The sequence below is a fragment of the Globicephala melas genome, chromosome 20, assembly GCF_963455315.2.
Source record: "Globicephala melas chromosome 20, mGloMel1.2, whole genome shotgun sequence".
Lineage (NCBI taxonomy): Eukaryota > Metazoa > Chordata > Mammalia > Artiodactyla > Delphinidae > Globicephala > Globicephala melas.
The window spans coordinates 28,868,259-28,881,987 of record NC_083333.1 but is presented as its reverse complement, the minus strand read 5'-3'; the positions used below and the strand labels follow the sequence as shown (position 1 = coordinate 28,881,987).

Genomic DNA, 13,729 nt, shown 5'->3' with positions numbered 1-13,729 from the left:
CGCTCGCGGTCCCCCGCCCCCTGCACATATACCCTACACACACACACACACACACACACACACACACACACACGCACGCACACATACACACACACACACACACACCCGGCGCGCACAGACACGCTCCCTCCCTCCGGCGCGCTCTACCACTCGCCCGCCAGCGGCACACGCAGCCGGCCCCGGCTCCCCGCGCCCCGCCGCCGCCGAGCGTAGCCGGGCTGCGCTGGGAGCTGCTCATGGAGAAAGTGCCGGGCGAGATGGAGATAGAGCGCAGGGAGCGGAGCGAGGAGCTGTCCGAGGCGGAGAGGAAGGCGGTGCAGGCGACGTGGGCCCGGCTCTATGCCAACTGCGAGGACGTGGGGGTGGCCATCCTGGTGCGGTAGGTGTCGCCCCGGCCCGGCCGGGCCCGGGGGAGGGACGGCGGCAGCGGCTCCGGGCAGAGGCGGGCTCGGCCCGGGTCCGAGCTCGGGCGCCACCTCCCCAGCTGCGATTGGGGCCGGGCCGGTCGGGGTGCGGGCAGCGTGGGGCGCCTTGGGGTGGACGAAGCCCTGGCCGAGCCCTTCCTAGCTCTCTCTGGGCGAGGTGCTCACCAGGAACTAGGAGCCAGACGCAGAAGGAGGGCACCTCCATCTCCCTCCCCTCCCGGGCCTCAGAACTCCTGGCTCAGCCAGCCATGCCTTCCTCACCAGCGACCCCAGCCACGCAACCGAGCTGTTATGGACACACATTTTACCAGCCTTTCCAGTGGGGGCCTTGGGGGCTCCCCATTCTAGAGACAGGAAAACTGAGGACCAGCCAAGAAGGAGGACAAAGGAGCAAACCCCTTTCTCCAGCTCAGCCCCTTTCTGTATTCAGAGACTTGGAAGAACAGAGCAAAGGGCGAAAGAATAGAGGTCAGAAGGAGTAGACCCTGGAGGTCCGGTTTTCCCAGCTGGCCCCTTCCTGCCCCTGGGGCCAGGCCAGCAGGGAGCTCCCAGGTGAGGTGCAGGTGAGTGGAGAAGCAAACAGTCCCCTAGGATACAGTCCCTGCCGAGTTTGGTGGAGGGAAAGGGAGAAGCTTCAGGAGACAGGGCCCCACCCTGAAACCCCGATCTGGGGAGAAAGGGTCATGTGTCTTGGGCTCAGGGGTCATTCAGGCACCACATGCCCCCGAGGGACGCACACACACACAGAGTGACACTGTTATTCACACACCTACACACCAGTGCACATGCACACCATTCCCATATAGTTAATGTCCCCAAGCCACACAAGCTAGTAATTGACTACAGCTACAGATCGGTGCTCTCTTCCCACACATGCCGGTCCCTGGGGGCGCAGGCAGGGAGGTCCCCTTAACCCTCTGTCCTTGGCAGAGGGAAGCTGTCAAATCTAGGGCAGATCTGGAAAGTCTGATTGTTTGAAGATGGGGTGAAACCTGTCTGTGGAAAGGACAGTTGAAGTGCATGCCTGTCTCCCAGTCCTGGCCCCGTCTCTGGCTCCTCTTTCTCTCCCGAACTCTCTCCTTTGTGCCTCCCCCAAGCCTGGGACCTACTCAGCTCCATATCGATGTGCCCTGATTCCAACTTAGAAACAGATTTTGGAGAAAAAAGAGCAAGAAGCACTCTTGAGGAGTTCCAGGAGGATTCCTGAGGAAGGGACAGCTATTTGGGCAGCTCCCAGGCCCAGAAACAGCCGGGGATGGTGGGGAAGCTAAGAGGGGATTTCAGATCCCGAAGCCATCAGACATTGGGAGGTGCAGCTCTGCACGTGCGAGCACCCACACAAGCACACCGTGGACAGTGGAGTCACAGATGCGCCAGACTGCGTCCCCGGAGGGCTGCTCTCAGCTGTGTTGTCGGCACATGCGGGCCCCCCAGGCCTCAGGATGCAGCCGAGTGTGCACATGGGTCACCAAGAGGAAATGAGGCAAAGTCCAAAGGACCTTGGAGATTTTTTGTCCCGACGCCCTGCCGTTTGCCGGTGAGGACATGTCAGGGATGTGTCCAAGATCCAGCGCCTAGGGTCCCACCCAACCTCCCCAGGAATGGGGGGTGCCGAGGAAGGAGCTGAACCCTAGGGTGTTTCTGGAGAGTCTGAGCTCTTGGCAAGGGTTTCATACTCTCTCTGTGCCCCTCTAGTTCCCCAGAGGGGAACTCGTTCCTCAATGGGCACTGGGTCTGGGCTGGGGAGGTGGTCGCCTAGTGCTCAGGGCTCAGAGGGAGGCCCACAGTTAACCTGAGAAAGCCTGAGATAGCAGTTAGATCTGGGCTGCTGATAACCCCAGGCACACTTCGCCTGACCCCACCTCTGCTGCCGGGAGCCCAGCCCAGCCCAGCCCAGCTCAGAAGAGAAGCTGGCCCGGCACCCCCTCGCCCAGCCCCAAGTCCCACCAGCCTCCCTTTCCTTTTTCTCCTCCTGATGTCCGCCCCAGTAGGGGGTGTTAGGGGGACTCGACTGATAAGCTGCTCAGATAAGGCCCCTCCCCAGATCCTGTGCCCCTCAGTTTTGTCACAGACCCCTCTTGTCTTTACGCCCCGTCAACAAGGACGGGCGGGACAGAGCCCGAGACAGTCGCCCTCTGACCGGGCACTCTCACCTCCTCCCTCCCCACTCCCACACCCCAACACTCCTCCTGTGAGGAGGTAGCAGCCACGAGGATGGTGCCAGAGGGGCTGCCCAGACCCCATGCCTCCTCTCCCTGCCGGGAGGAGACCAAGAGGGAGCATGCATGCTCTAGGAAGGCTCCTCTCCCGGTTGTAACTGCCGCCTTCCCCCTCACGCTCAGACAAGCCTATTTCAGGCTCTCCTGGAAGCCCAGATGCCTCTGGAAGCTGAGAAACTCCCCAAGCTGGCTGCTGAGGCTTCTCCCAGCAGCGCAGGCCGGAACTGGGAGGGTCAGGAGTAAACACGGGGGTGGGGGGAGGCGCAGAGAAACGCCAGGATGAAGGAGCAGAGCGCAAGGCCCCTTGACTCCCCTGGTCCAGAAGAAGGGCTCATCGGGACCATCCTTAGGGCCATAACGGGAGACCCACCGGTCCCAGGCTACCATCCCCGGCAGAGCAGCCTCTGAGGCGGTCCGGGGAAGCCATCATAGCCGGGGCCGCCCCGGCTCCTTCCTGGTCCTGCCACCCACTCCGCTTGGCCCACTGATGCAGCCGTGGGCATCAATTCCTAATCCAGAACGTGGGAATAAAAACAGTGCCAACCTCAGGAGGATATCGCGAGAATTAATGAGATCATATAGTAAGTGCTCAATAAATAGTCCCTGTTATTTTGTCATCAGTAAAGTGGACGTAATACCCACTTCGTTGTGGCATTATATGAAATAACAAGTGGAGATGCTCTGCACATTGTTATTCACCAGCCAAATAGAAATTAGTATTTTTGTTGCAATGTAAAACCTCTAAAGTCAGAGATCCTCATTTAAATCCAGACTGGGTATCTGTCCTTCATTACGACGCTTCTCCAGAGAAATCCAATGTATTTTCAGACCCATCGCGTCATTTGTCCTCACTAGTACAGCTGTGAAGTAGCAAGCAGGGGTGCATGGACTTCTCTCACACTTTTGCAGACAGGAGGTTGTGAAGCGATTTGCCCGAGGTCACACTTGGCCTCCGAGAGGGGCCCTCCTCGTAGCCTGAAAGGGTGGCCGGGGCCAGATGCTCTCCCTGCATCTGTTCCAGCTCTCAGATCTGAGACCCGACCCCAGGCCCCAAGGGCTGTTTTGGCAAATTACTAGCTCTCTCTAATCACAAAGGGGACACTCCAAAAGTGTGAAACAACCTGAGAAAACAGGTCCAGGACATTCCATCCATTTTCTGAGGCTTCAGTTATGTAAGTTCTGATTGAGTCTGGCCACATACCTCCCACCCAGCTGGGTGAGGGATCGCAGATGTCATCACCACCATCCGGCAAAGTGCAGGGCTCTGGGCCAAGGTGATGGGTCAGAGTGTGCATGAGACCCGGGCTCTGCCCTGGGGTTGCAGGACCCAGACAGACACACAAGGAAGAAGCCGTGAAAGGTGGCAGGGAACACACTAATGGCCTTAGGGAAAGCGGTCGCCCGGGGCCAGGCCGGGCGCTCAGGGAGAGGCCCAACTGACACAGGGGAAGGACGGGTGGGTCCACCATGTGGAAGGGGCCCAGCATGCCGAGGAATCTTTAACCCATGGTAAGTGAAGCTGTTGGGCTGGAGCGTAGGGAAGAATGTGGACCCCATGCTGGAGAAACGGGTGTGGGACAGTTTCTAAGAAGCGTGGAATCTGAGGTTAAGGAGTTTTGACTTTGTCCGGTAGACAGTGGGAAGCCATGGAATGTTTTCAAGCATGAGAGCGACCCAGTGAATGTGATATTAGGCGGGGGGCGGGGGGGATAGACAATTTCAGATAAACTGGAGAGGGAAGGGTTAGAAAGCCCTGGGGTCTGCCCCAAGAAGTGCACAGGCTGGTTGGAGAGGTAAGATGTACAGACAGACGTGAAGGACTCACCAGGCTGGTGACATCAATCCATATCTTTAATTAAATCAACCGATGACTATGCAGGCTGAGGAGGGAAGCAGGGTAGTGAATAGGGAAGGGACTGGGCTGGGAGGAGGACTGAGTCTCATTTCTTCCCTTCCATGACCTGAGCTAAGTCAGCTAAGCCGCTCGGGCCTTCCTTTGTTTAGGAGGAGAGCTCTGACTTCATAAAAAAGGGTGGCATTTACTGAGCCCCCTGTGTCCACACTGTGCCAGGGCTCCACATGCTGTTTCTCGTTTCATCCTCCCAACAACCACAACGACTCACAACCAAGATAGGAACAGTGACGCCCATTTCATAGATGAGGAAACTGAGGCTCAGAAAAGTTAACTTGGGGGTATATCTCAGGGATATAGCATTTGACCGCAGAAAAGTTAACTTGCCCAAGGGCACACCGGCTGGGGATTCCAGAAAGCAGGCTCTTGCCCTCTCAGCTGCGACTGGAGCAGGGCTTGAAGGGTGTGTGGAGTTTGGAAAGAAGGCAAAAAGCAAGGAAGCTTGCTTCCTTGGGAGAGGAAGCTGCAAACCTGGCAGATAGAAATGGCCGGGACTGGGGAGGGGTCTGCATGTAAGCCAGGTCGTCCAGAGGAAGGGTGTGTGTTTGAGGAACTGCTACACATGGTGGGGTGAGGGTGGGTTCAGCCTCTCCCACCTCCGTACCACCCCCCCACCATCGTCTGGACACTTCAGGGTGGGGCCTGAGGCCACCCCCTGCTCAGCACCCACCTGCTTCCACCTGCCAGGTTCTTTGTGAACTTCCCGTCGGCCAAGCAGTACTTCAGCCAGTTCAAGCACATGGAGGAGCCCCTGGAAATGGAGCGGAGCCCGCAGCTGCGGAAGCACGCCTGCCGGGTCATGGGGGCCCTCAACACCGTGGTGGAGAATCTGCACGACCCCGAGAAGGTGTCCTCTGTGCTCGCCCTCGTGGGCAAAGCCCACGCCCTCAAGCACAAGGTGGAGCCTGTGTACTTCAAGGTATGTCACCGGATGGGTGCTGCCACCCACCACCCACCCTGTTCCACCCCAGAGCCCCATAACCAATGACAGCCTGCGGGCCACTGGGCCACCCAGCCTCTTCCCCTGGCATGGCTGTTCCCGGGAGGGGCAGCAGGATGGGGGCTGTGTCTTGAGGGTGTCTGGTTCCCAAAGCTGCCAGGTTCTTGTTTCATGAACAATCCCCTTGGCCAAACACAGGACAGAAGGGATTCTGGGGCTGCAGAGGGCAGGATGCCCAGGCGTTTACTCCCCCTTCCTTCCTTTGTACCCAGATCCTCTCTGGGGTCATCCTGGAGGTGATTGCCGAGGAATTTGCCAATGACTTCCCACCAGAGACGCAGAGAGCCTGGGCCAAGCTTCGCGGCCTCATCTACAGCCACGTGACCGCTGCCTACAAGGAAGTGGGCTGGGTACAGCAGGTCCCCAACGCCACCACGTGAGGAGGCAGCCTCCCTGCCGCATCCTCCCCCGTCCCCTGGCCTCCCACCTCTCCTAGCGCCCAGGGACTGACCACCGGGGCAGGAACAGTTCCAGGAGGGTGGGCCTGGGGTCTGACACATTAAAGATCAGGCATGATAGGAAAAGGCCCGCTCACGCCGAGGACCCCACACAGATTCTCCTCGGGCAGAGCCTTCTCTTTCCCTGGAGCCAGTGGACACTCAGGGCACCCCAAGACCGAGGCCGCCCCGGGCAGAGAGGCTCCAAAGGTTCCCGGCGGGAAGGCCGCTCATCGGGCCCAGAGGCAGCCCAGGCCGGCTCTGGCCACTTCCTCCCTGGTACCGATCACATGGGGCTGTTTTACATCTAATGCTGACCGCGCTCCCTCCCGCCTTGGCCTCAGCAAGGCTGGAGCCAGGAGAATCACGAGGACGCACGCACGTGCCGGGGCCCACCCGGGGCCTGAGTGGGTGTCCCTCCCACGCACACCGGCAGGGGGTTTTACTTCTGGGCTGACCCCGGAGGCCGGGTTCCCAGTTCTGGGGTGAGGGCCCCCGGGGAACGGGCTCCAGGAGGGTGGCTGGCCTGGTGACTCCTGAGGGGAGGGCTGGCCCCCAGACTTGGCGGCTGGGAACACTCTGGCCTCCCTGGGCCCCCAAGGGGCTGGGGCTCTGGGAGCTCAATGGAGGGGCGGAGGCAGGGCTGGAGGAGGGAGTGGGGAGAGGAGCGGAGGCGGGAATGGGAAGCAGGGGTCAGCCAGCGGCTCGGGACACGCGTTGGAGAGAAACATTCCCAGCAGTTTCCCAGGGAAAAGGCGGCGTCCCCTCCCTGGGCTCCGAGCTGGTCCGCGGAGCCGGCCGGACCTCCTGCACACAGGCATCCCCGCGCAGCTCCGCGGAGTAGGTCCCCCGAGGGCAGCCTGCAGAGGCCCGGCCTCCCGGCCTTCCTGCCTCTGACCATACTGGCCCCCGCTTGCTGCCGCTCCCTTCGCCACCCTGAGAGCGCGGAGCCCTCGGGGGCTGCTGGCAATGGCCAGGCAGCGACTCCAGATGTTCACAGCTGGGCCCGGGCCGCCCCAGACCTCAGAGTAAACGGAAGCAGGCAGGCGATTTTTACCTGTCGGAGGAGGAGCTGGCAGAGCCGGCAGCCCGGAAGCAGCCGGAGGGCAGGGGAGGGGTCAGTGGGGGGAGGGGGCTTGCCCCCCCACGCCTCTCCCCAGGCAGGCTCTGCCGCCAAAGATGAGTTTGTTTACAGCCAGGAGACAAGACTTCCTGCTTCCAGAGAAAAGGGCTTTTTTATAGGGGCCTAGAGGGACGGAAGAGAGAGAGCTGGCCCGTGCAAGCCCCAGTGAATCAGAAACACATGGACAGCATTTCCCGACACGAAGCCCTGTCCCCTCCCCTTTCTTGCCGTAGCTGGACCCCTGGGACTTAAATCTCGCCAAACCCCAAGCATTAGGAAACCGCTGAAATTTCATGCCTCCCCCTTTCTGTTCCTTGTGCACTGAATGGAGATGGGCCACCGTGGGGACTGGCCGGGGCCCTGCGCCTTCCTGGGCCTGAGCACCCCACATTTGGGTTACCCCAGCTGAGGGGAATTGTCCCCTCATCCCTTTGCACACTCTGGTGCCACCTCTGGTCTCCTGGGAACACGGTGTGACCCCCCCCACAAGAGGGCGTGTCTCCCTGGGCCCGGGCCTGCAGACCCCACTACTGCCAGTGTCCATAGGGGTTCGGAGGGCGAGAGAGAGTTACAGGGCAGAGTTCTAGAAGGCTCCATCCAGCCTCGCTTATCAGAGACGTAATAGCGAGCCAGACGCCACTGTTTATTGAACTGTCTCTGCTTCAGGGTGTGCTCGCACTCGTGTGTGTGTGTGTGTGTGTGTGTGTGTGTGTGTGTGTGTGTGTGTGTGTGTGTGGGGTCAGGAGGTGGCGGAGTTTGGGGGTGGTGAGTGCAAAGGGGCTGCGTGTGCAGAGAATGCCCATGGGTGGCCCAAGGGGGCACCACAGGCCAACCAGGGAGTGCGCATGTCTCAGAATTAAGAGGAAGAGAGCTCACTGTTCGCAGTTTGTGGAACACTTTCAGGCAGTTCTGTAGCTCAGATCCCACGGAGGTGGGCACCACAGACATGATTCACATTTTAGAGAAAAAGAGCTGAGGTTCAGATGGGCCGGCCGAGGTCTTGGCGGAAAAGGGCCTAGAAGCTGGGTCTAGTGGGCGTCTTTCACGGGCCCTGTGGGTCTCTGGGCTGGTACCGTTCGGCCTTGCAGCCCCTGATTCCTCTGCCCTCTCCCCAGGTTCCCTGATCCCACTCCAAGGCCCTAGTAACCTGTTACCTACATCTCCTATCTCGTCCACAGCCCGCCGGCCACGCTGCCCTCTTCGGGGCCATAGGACCCCCTCTCTCCTCCCCGCTCCCTGGCAGCACCTTGAGCAGAAGGCCGAGTTCTGAAGACGCTCCTTGACCCTCCATCTCTGGGTGCCAAGGAAGCTGGAGGAATCCCTGACTCGTCTTCCTGGAAAGAGGCTGCCTCGGCCTCGGCCACAGTCCCCCTGGAGCCGCCGGAAGGTTGCATCAGCTGCCTGGTTGCTGACCCCAGCTCAGCGGCGCAGAGGGTGGCCTGTGGGGTGGGGGACCTTTCCTCCTTGGAGAGCCGGGCACACCCTTCTTAGCTTTTCTACTCACTGTTAGAGACCTAGCTGAGCGGCCAGCGGGAATCAGGGGCAGGCCTGTGAGTCACTGGAGGAGCAAACCAGCCCTGTTTCTATCTGCCTGGCCACACACAGGTCTCCATATCATTTATCTAGAATACCACGCACACACGTCTACCGTATATACAGATATATTCTATATACAATCTATATATAAATCTATATCTCTATATATACACATACATATCTATAATGTGTATCAGTAAGGCCCAGAGGCACGAGTGAAGCCTCGGTTCTGCCCACCGAGGAGTCCTGGCAGCTCCTGGGCAGAGAACAGAGTGTTCCGGCAGAGATGACGGGGTCTCACATCAGCACGGAGGGGACCCGGGCCTGCGTGGGCAGGGTTGGGGTGACCCAGCTTGCCAGCAAAGCCCAGCCCATTCTCTCTGACCAGCTCCCCACATTCCTGCTTTCCACTTCGGGCAGAAAGGATTTGGTGTTCCCTACCTCTGCCCCCACAAAAGGAGGTGGGTCCCTGACTTGCCCCTAAATGGGCAAGGGGGCCAGAAGCTCTGGACAGGATGACTGCAGCAGGGGAGGGGCCATGGTCCAGAAACCTCGGATGGCAGCTCCATCTGCCTTTGCCACTAAGACAGACGGCCCTGGCGGGAGGGGGATCCAGGCTGCTGTCAGTGGGGCAGTGGTGACGGGACCAGATGCCTCTGTCTCTTCCTGGGGCTCTGAGGGCTGAGGGCCTTCCCTCCCCTGCCTCTCCTGGCTGCTGGCTTGCAGTCAGCCCTCTCCATCCATCTAGGTCAGCGTTGCTGGGGACCCCCCCAATGTGTGCCCCTTGGTCACGTGTATTGTCCTCAAGGATGTTTTGCTGCTGTGGCTACTGTGCCTGTGTCCTCCTGTCCCATCTTCGTGCAGCCATCCGTGTAACTGCCTGTCCTCCTTTTGTAGTTTCTGATGTTTGTAACTAGACCCAGCCATGTCATTAAACAGACTCGTTCTTCCTGTGTCTGTGCACGCTCATTTGGTCTTTTCCTGCCACCTGCCCCTCGCCTCTGTCTCCCCTCCTTAGTTCAAGTCTCGACTCGGGACGTTTCCTTGAAAGGCGACCCCCCAGCCCAAGGGTCCCCCTCACCTGTGTCTCAGCCTTGGCTGGTCGCGGGCCCTTCTGATTGGGGCTCAGGACGGTGGTGGGGGGCCCCGGCTTGTTCACTCAGGAGCACAGAGCTGCAGAACGGAAGCTGGGCTCTAGAGGTGGGAGGGGAGAAGGGAGTCTGCTTGTTTAAAAAAGTCCGGGGGGGGGCTTCCCTGGTGGCGCAGTGGTTGAGAGTCTGCCTGCTGATGCAGGGAACGTGGGTTCATGCCCCGGCCGCGGAGCGGCTGAGCCCGTGAGCCATGGCCGCTGGCCTGCGCGTCCGGAGCCTGTGCTCTGCAACGGGAGAGGCCGCAGCGGTGAGAGGCCCGCGTACAGCAAAAAAAAAAAAAAATAGTCCGGGGGCTTTTCCTCTTTTGTTCTGGAAATATCCTCCCTCACGTGGGGGAGAGAAGAGAGAGAGAACTCAAGGGAGAGATGTTCAGAAAGGAGGGCCCTGCTAGTTCAGTGAGCCAAGCCAGCCAAGGATAGGACCTTCACCTTCTGGACCTGAGCTGGGCATCCCACACCAAGAGCTGAGTCCCGGCCTTATGCTCAAGGTACGAGTGGTGGGGCAGCCCCTGGGCGTTTGAGAAAGAGGAAGTGTGTCCTTACTAGCCTTAGGCCCCCAATACCTTCCCTGAGCTCTCTGCTCCCAGCCCCTCCTATCTCCCACCCCACAGCCTCGGGCCAGGCCTGCCCAGCCCTCACTCATGATGGAGGCAACAGTCAGCAGCATCGACTCCCTGAGGAGGGACCAGGAGGTCACCACCCCCGGTGGGCTGCAGGAGAAGCAGGAAGCAGCCTCTGTCCCTTGGGAGGGCTCCCGGCTGCCTGGGAAGATTCAGCTGACACACAAGAAAGGTCTTGTCTCCCAGGCCGTGAACTTGTTGAATCCAGGCCTTCATCGCCTGGGCCTGGCACAGCAGAGGTGCTGGATAGCAATCCAGAGACTAAATAAATACCACTCTTAGAAAGCCAAACCAGTACCTGGGGCCAAGAGTGAGCTGTGTGCACTGACACGGGCACGCAGCGTGGAGAGAACAGAGCGAGGCAAGACCTTTCCAGGGAGGCGGCGCTGCAAGAGAGAGCCCCGGGCTCTGGGCTGTCTCCCTATGCTGTGTGACCTTGGGCAAGTCACTCACACTTTCTGAGCCACGGTCACCTCTAATTTAAAACAGGAGTGAACGTGAGGCCTGTCTGGCGAGGCAGGTACCAGGAGCAAGACGGAGGATGCACGCCACCGTGCTGGGGACATGGGAATGCTCAGGACAGAGTGACGGTCAGGCCACCGGAAGCAGCAGATGGAGGGCGGGGGGTGGGTTGCTGGCCAAGATGAGCGATGACTCTTGAAAGAGACTTCCAGTTCATGGCCCCTGGCGGGCTCAGGCTGAGCCGGAGCCAGAGGGCTGTGGGGACAGTGGGGCCGAGGGGAGTAAGAGGAAAAGGGGCATCTGTGGTCGAAGGTGGGGGGTAGTCTTTAGAAAGAAAAACCCCTCCCCAGTTCACTTCGGTTGGCTTGGAATCATTCTGGAATGTGGCCCCTGAGAATGGTTCTCTCCACTGCCCATCCCCCCACAGAGAGGACACTGGCAACTAGTGATTCATCCTACACTTGAGCAAGGGATGCTGCTTGAGTAGGGGGGCAGGTAAGGTCCAAACAGAGGTGATGCTGGGCAGGGCCCGTGTGTCCTGGTGGGCTGCAGGCTGTGGGCAGGGGGCTACAGGGTACAGGAGCAGCGACTGGAGTTTTGCTTTGTGCTCTATGCTCAGGGATAACCTTGTCGCCGAAGAGCTGAGCAACTGTGTCAACCCCCTTGGCGTGCTCGAGCGGTGAGCGATGGGGTGTTAGGAACGGGGGTGCAGAGGCTGTGAGGCACCTTCCCGGCCAAGCCGTTCTGGCCGCGCAGCCCCACAGCGACCCCTGCTGGCCACGACAGGAACATCACCCGGGAAGCCGCTGCCTGAGCGGCTGGCGAAGTTACGTTCCTATTTTCCTTCCTCTGGAGCACAACTTCCTCTCTCGCTTTAAAGGAGGTAGTGCCCTAACGGGGCCTGAGGCAAAAAGAAAAAAATGTGCACCGCATGTATACTTCTGAAAATATCCTCCCGTGTTTTGACCCAAGTGGAAAAAGTTAATAAATGCTCCATTTTTAAAAAGACTACATAAAACCCCACATCTCCCAAGCTGTTAGCTCACCTATGTCAACACTTATAAACCCAGTTGCGGACACAAGAGCCACGTACGTGGGGTCATTAAAAGAAACAACGGCCTGTCTTTGTTTAAAATTTTGAATTTTTTGTTCATCATGGATATTTTTGTTTTAATAAAGATCTTTTTTTTTTTTTTCTTTAACAGTTAGGCTTTCTTTTGTTTTTTGGGCTTACAGGATCTTAGTTTCCTGACCAGGGATCGAACTCGTGTCCTGGGCAGTGCAAGCGCAGAGTCCTAACCACTGGACCACCAGGGACTTCCCAGTAAAGATTTTTTTAAATATTGTATTTAAATATTATTTCCTTTGTTTACTGCCCCCCCCCTTAAATTTTGTGCCCCAGGCAAGTGCCTCATTCATCTCACCCTATTCCCAGAGCTTTCCTAGAATATCCTTTCGAGGTACCACAGCTGAAAAACACTCATCCTTGACCTCAAAAAGTGCCCCCTCCACACTTCCCACGGCAGTAGGTTTCAGAGTGGCTCAGCTGATACCTTTGATAAAAGAATTGCCACGCCAGGGTAAGAGTTTGGACTTTGGCAGTCCCTTAGGGTTGGAGACACTGGGTCAGAAGGTTTTTGTGGCAGGAAACAGAGGTCCACTCAGGCTCCCAATGTGAGAGGGGGCTGGGGAATTCCCTGGTGGTCCAGTGGTTAGAATTCCATGCTTTCACTGCCAAGGGCCTGGGTTCGATCCTTGGTTGGGGAACTAAGATCCCACAAGCCGCGCAGCGCCGGCCAAAAAAAAGGAAAATCAAAGTGAGGGGTGCTGTATGGTGAAGGACAGACATGCTGAAAGAAGGGAGTCAGGGCTCCGGGAGTCAGGAAAAACCACATGGCCCGGCCTCGCTAGAAGGAGGGACCCCAGCACAGCTGCCCAGGGGCCTGGGAACTGGGTGGTCGCCTGGGAGAGGACAGCTCCAGGCCCCATAATCTCCCGGCCCTCAGTGTGGGCCTGAGCATCCCCACTGCAGTGTGCACAGTCCCTGGGGCTCCAATCCTCTGGACCCAGCCTCTCAGCCTTCCACGGCTTCCCACTGAGGAATCAGCTCTCGGACCCCCCAGCAGAGAGATGCTGTTTGATCCCACTTTTCTGGGTGAGTGTTTGTGGACAAAGCTCTCACTTGAGGCCACTGTAGAAGCCACTGGCTGCCCTGGGTGAGGTGCCCACCTGTGGTCCAATCAGCAATGGCCATGTGGTAGGGAACGTGGCGAGTGCCACAGTACTAGCACCAAGGGCCAATTGCAGTATTTCCCGGCAAAGAGAGACTCCATCCCCAGACAGCTCCCTGTCACTTCAGTTTCTTGGTCTTAGATCCTCTCTGTCGCACATGAAACCCTCAACCTGGAGCAGTCAGCCGCCACCTCTGACCATTGTCCTTTTCTTTTGTTGCCCTCTTGTTTCAGGCCTAACCCCCACTGTAGCCTCCCTGCCCTCTCCAGTCCATCCTCACACGGCCACCGGCTCAGTCTGCTGGGGACAAAAGGGGCCCTGTTCCTCCTCAAGAGTGTCCAGTGGCTCCGATGACCTCACAAAGACCTCACAAAGATGGTCCGAGCTCCTCAGCCATGGGGCGGGGGGGGGCCCACAACCTGGCACTGATACACTTCCCTCATCTGAACTGTTGGTCATTCTCCTGCCAATGCAGGAGACACGGGTTCGTGCCCTGGTCTGGGAAGATCCCACATGCCGCAGAGCGGCTAGTAAGCCATGGCCACTGAGCCTGCGCGTCCGGAACCTGTGCTCCGCAATGGGAGAGGCCACAACAGTGAGAGGCCCGCGTACC

General features: G+C 58.7%; 1 protein-coding gene across 1 annotated transcript; it reads left to right on the top strand.

Annotated features, from left to right (window-relative positions):
* The first annotated feature begins 46 nt into the window (after nucleotides 1–46).
* On the top strand, nucleotides 47–9,607 carry CYGB (cytoglobin). Its single transcript, XM_030837784.3, has 4 exons — nucleotides 47–379; nucleotides 5,244–5,475; nucleotides 5,769–5,932; nucleotides 8,295–9,607. Exons 1-4 carry the CDS (start codon nucleotides 237–239, stop codon nucleotides 8,326–8,328), a joined length of 573 nt encoding a protein of 190 aa, XP_030693644.1. The 5' UTR covers nucleotides 47–236; the 3' UTR covers nucleotides 8,329–9,607.
* The last annotated feature ends 4,122 nt before the right edge of the window (nucleotides 9,608–13,729 follow it).